Here is a 3,481-nt window from a genome sequence, read left to right as displayed (position 1 = left end):
ATGGCTTTTATCAATTCAATGAAAGCTTGCCAAACAGCAGAGGAATTTATGCTGGGCTATTATGAAAGAATGGACAAGAGACGTCACTCTATGTCTAAGCTGCATTTGGACGGTGGGCTTTTAGTTTGGAATGGAATTCCAATATCGGGACGAAAACCGATACAAGAGCATTTTTTAGATCTACCATGTTCAGAACACCGGTTAATGTCCTTGGATACGCTACCAGTCATGGACGAAATCATCCGCTTACAGCCTCAGATTTTGATTTTAGCCAGTGGAATCGTGAGATACCATCCAAAATCCACTGACGTGGTGCAAAGATCATTCCATCAAACAGTCGTGATAACTGCTCAAGGAGATAAATGGTACATAGTTAATGATTACATGAGCCAATATAATTGATATGGTTGTATCAGATTATAATTTTCCCCTTATGGTGATATGCATATGCATACGAAAGTTTAGAAATGTATATTTCCTGATAAATAAAAAAAATTGACTTAAAATATAAGTATTATTACTAAGTTATAATAATTATATATATATATATATATATATATATATATATATATATATTTATGTTGTAGGTTGTATGGTAGTAAAAATTAATCTTACTAAACATCCTTTGTAGATTTCACAAAACTTTAATGCATTTCATATTATTCGTATTTCACAAGAATTGAACAAATTAAAATTGAATAAAAATGCGTATTCAATACAATTTATATCAATATTTTTTATAAATTTAACACTTTATTTTATAACCAGTTTTATGCTATACTTATTCACATTAAAAAACCGAAGATGAGTTCCTTCTCTGACAGAGCTCTACCTATATTTTATTTAAACATTGCCAAAATTAAACACTAATTATTACAAAAATATGCATATAATAAATTTGCGAAGTGGTTTTGCTCAAGTGACATGAGATGAAATAATAGTTTTGATGTTAGTTTATTCTGCAAAATTGTTTGGATTGGAAAGGTTGTCGAAATTTTTAATTCATCCTATATATAGTTTCACTAACATTTAAATGATACTATGAAAATTATTTACTATTTCAATTCAGAATTTATTTCATATTTTGCACACGAAAGCTGGTGCACTAATAGCATTGCACTTAGCAAACAATCTCATGTATTTCGATCAAACCTTATTAAATTTTGGCAACGCTTTCGTAAAGTGATTTTGCATACATTTTCTGTTATCTAATATATATATATATATATATATATATATATATATATACATGGTCTGTTCAAAAAGTTTTCGGAATTTTCGTTTTTTCAAAAAAATATTTATTTATTCGTCTACATTAATGTGGTCCCCTTCAAAGTAGTCCCCCCCAGATATAATACACTTATGCCAGCGTTTTTTCCAATTTTCGAAGCACCCTTGATATTCACTTTTTGATATGTCCTTGAGCACTCTCAGCGGTTTTCTTCAATCGAGGAAAACCGCCGTCCTTTCATGGGTCTCTTCAACTTTGGGAATAGGAAAAAGTCACACGGAGCCATATCTGGTGAATTTTTGCACTTTGCAACACTTTATTTCATTTTTTACGCAAAATTTAATACAAATTCTTTGACTTTTCAATTCTTCCATTGTAAAAATCGCCGAGCTCAGAAAAACACGTCGAACCTTAGCGACTACCACAGACAAAGTAAACAGTGAATATAGCTGAAAATTTCATCATACTTTAGGGGCATGTATACCAACACAATAAAAAAAAAAATTTTGACAATCAGACACTCCAGACCCGCGAAATTTAATTATTAGTAATTCCGGGTACTTTTTGAACAGACCTCGTATATATATATATATATATATATATATATATATATTTATATATATATATATATATATATATATATATAGGTTGGCGGCTTACAATCAACAGTTCTTACTGGGGCTGGATCAAGGAATAACAGAATAAATATCTGGCAATGCTTTAAAATTTTTATGAAGTTGAAATATGTAGAGTTATAATATTATTTTCGATTATTTGAAACTGAATATCCCTATTTGATTCTAAAACAATATTCAGTATTGGAACGTGTTCGAGTTGGAATATACGTACTTCGATACCTTTACCTACCTGTATTTCTACGGATATAAAAAGGTTATCGCTTTTTAGTCACATACGCGCACCGCCATGGACCAAAAATAAATAAATATAAAAAATATATGTACGTTATATATACATATGTATATATATATATATATATATATATATATATATATCCATTCCTACCTGACCCTATGGTCATTTCTTGTATGACAACCATGGAGAGAACTCGATTTTCTCTCTCGGACCAATCAGACAAAACGGATGGCGGTGATGTATCGCATGTTTTTGCCGCATAATACACGGGGTGACGGATGCAATGGAAGAAATGCTTTTGAAAATATCTAGTAAAAATGACACGTAAAGCTAGAATAAGCACAGAGCCGCACTGGAAGGCTTAGATGGAGCATAGTTAAATGTGAACATTTCAGATATTAAACGATAACCTATGTTTTATTTCGCAATACTACTCGCGACACTATATATAAATTTATCTCATATATATATATATATATATATATTATATATATATATATATATATATATTATATATATATATATATATATAATAAACTTCAATTAACACCAGACAGCAAATTCACACACCTGCTGGTCTATCTAACTTCATACACATTGTGCCATCCATCTTACTAATTTTAAACTAATATTACCGTTAAATTTAAACATACAATTAACTACATAATATTATTTACTTTTGTACGTCTCTATTTTCACATCTAATTTCTAATTACTCGTTTGTTGCCTTTAATAACACCCTCAATATTCATCTCTATATGTCATAATATATAATCTATTCACACATATACATTATTCTTTCATACATTCTCAAAATTTGAAAAAACTTAACAATATTTTTTTTTACTTCTTATTGTTTATTTTCTATATGTTATTTTAACTTGTTGTTATTGTTTTTCCTGGAGTGATACTAAATTTCAAAAAAATTGTGAATGATGACGCACAATCGTATCGAAACGTATAAATAAATAGTTCTTTATTTATTGTTTCTTTTATTTCGACGATTAGCTACAAATTAACACTCAAGTATATGTCTCAACGTCGAACAAAAAACCTAAAAATTATATATATATATATATATATATATATATATATATATATATACATACATACATGTGTGTGTGTAAACTAGGTGGCCGGCAACTAGGTTGTTTCCATAACAAATATGTCTAGAAAATTTTTAATATAGAAAATAACTTACTGATGGTGAATGTAGAAGTGTGTGGTTAAGTGAAAGCGGCAGCTAATATAAGTTAAGGGGCCGATTCTGCCGTAAAAAAGACAAATTTTATGGCAAGGCTATTTTATGTAGCAGTTTTGTACAAAATCGTACTAAATACTGTAAAAAGCCATGTGGTTGCTTTGTAGTCAGGCGTT

The 3,481-nt window shown here is 29.4% G+C and overlaps 1 protein-coding gene across 1 annotated transcript; it reads left to right on the top strand.

Annotated features, from left to right (window-relative positions):
• LOC113376092 (NTF2-related export protein-like) lies at positions 1 to 402 on the top strand. The gene has a single exon (XM_026616019.1). The coding sequence runs from the start codon at positions 1 to 3 to the stop codon at positions 400 to 402; it is 402 nt and encodes a 133-aa protein (XP_026471804.1).
• Positions 403 to 3,481: the final 3,079 nt, after the last annotated feature.

Source organism: Ctenocephalides felis, unplaced genomic scaffold, assembly GCF_003426905.1.
Source record: "Ctenocephalides felis isolate EL2017-DRISC unplaced genomic scaffold, ASM342690v1 CF-g0.4_SCAFFOLD_01886, whole genome shotgun sequence".
In the NCBI taxonomy this organism is placed as follows: domain Eukaryota; kingdom Metazoa; phylum Arthropoda; class Insecta; order Siphonaptera; family Pulicidae; genus Ctenocephalides; species Ctenocephalides felis.
The sequence above is the reverse complement of the archived record's forward strand: the minus strand, read 5'-3'. Positions and strand labels throughout refer to the sequence as shown.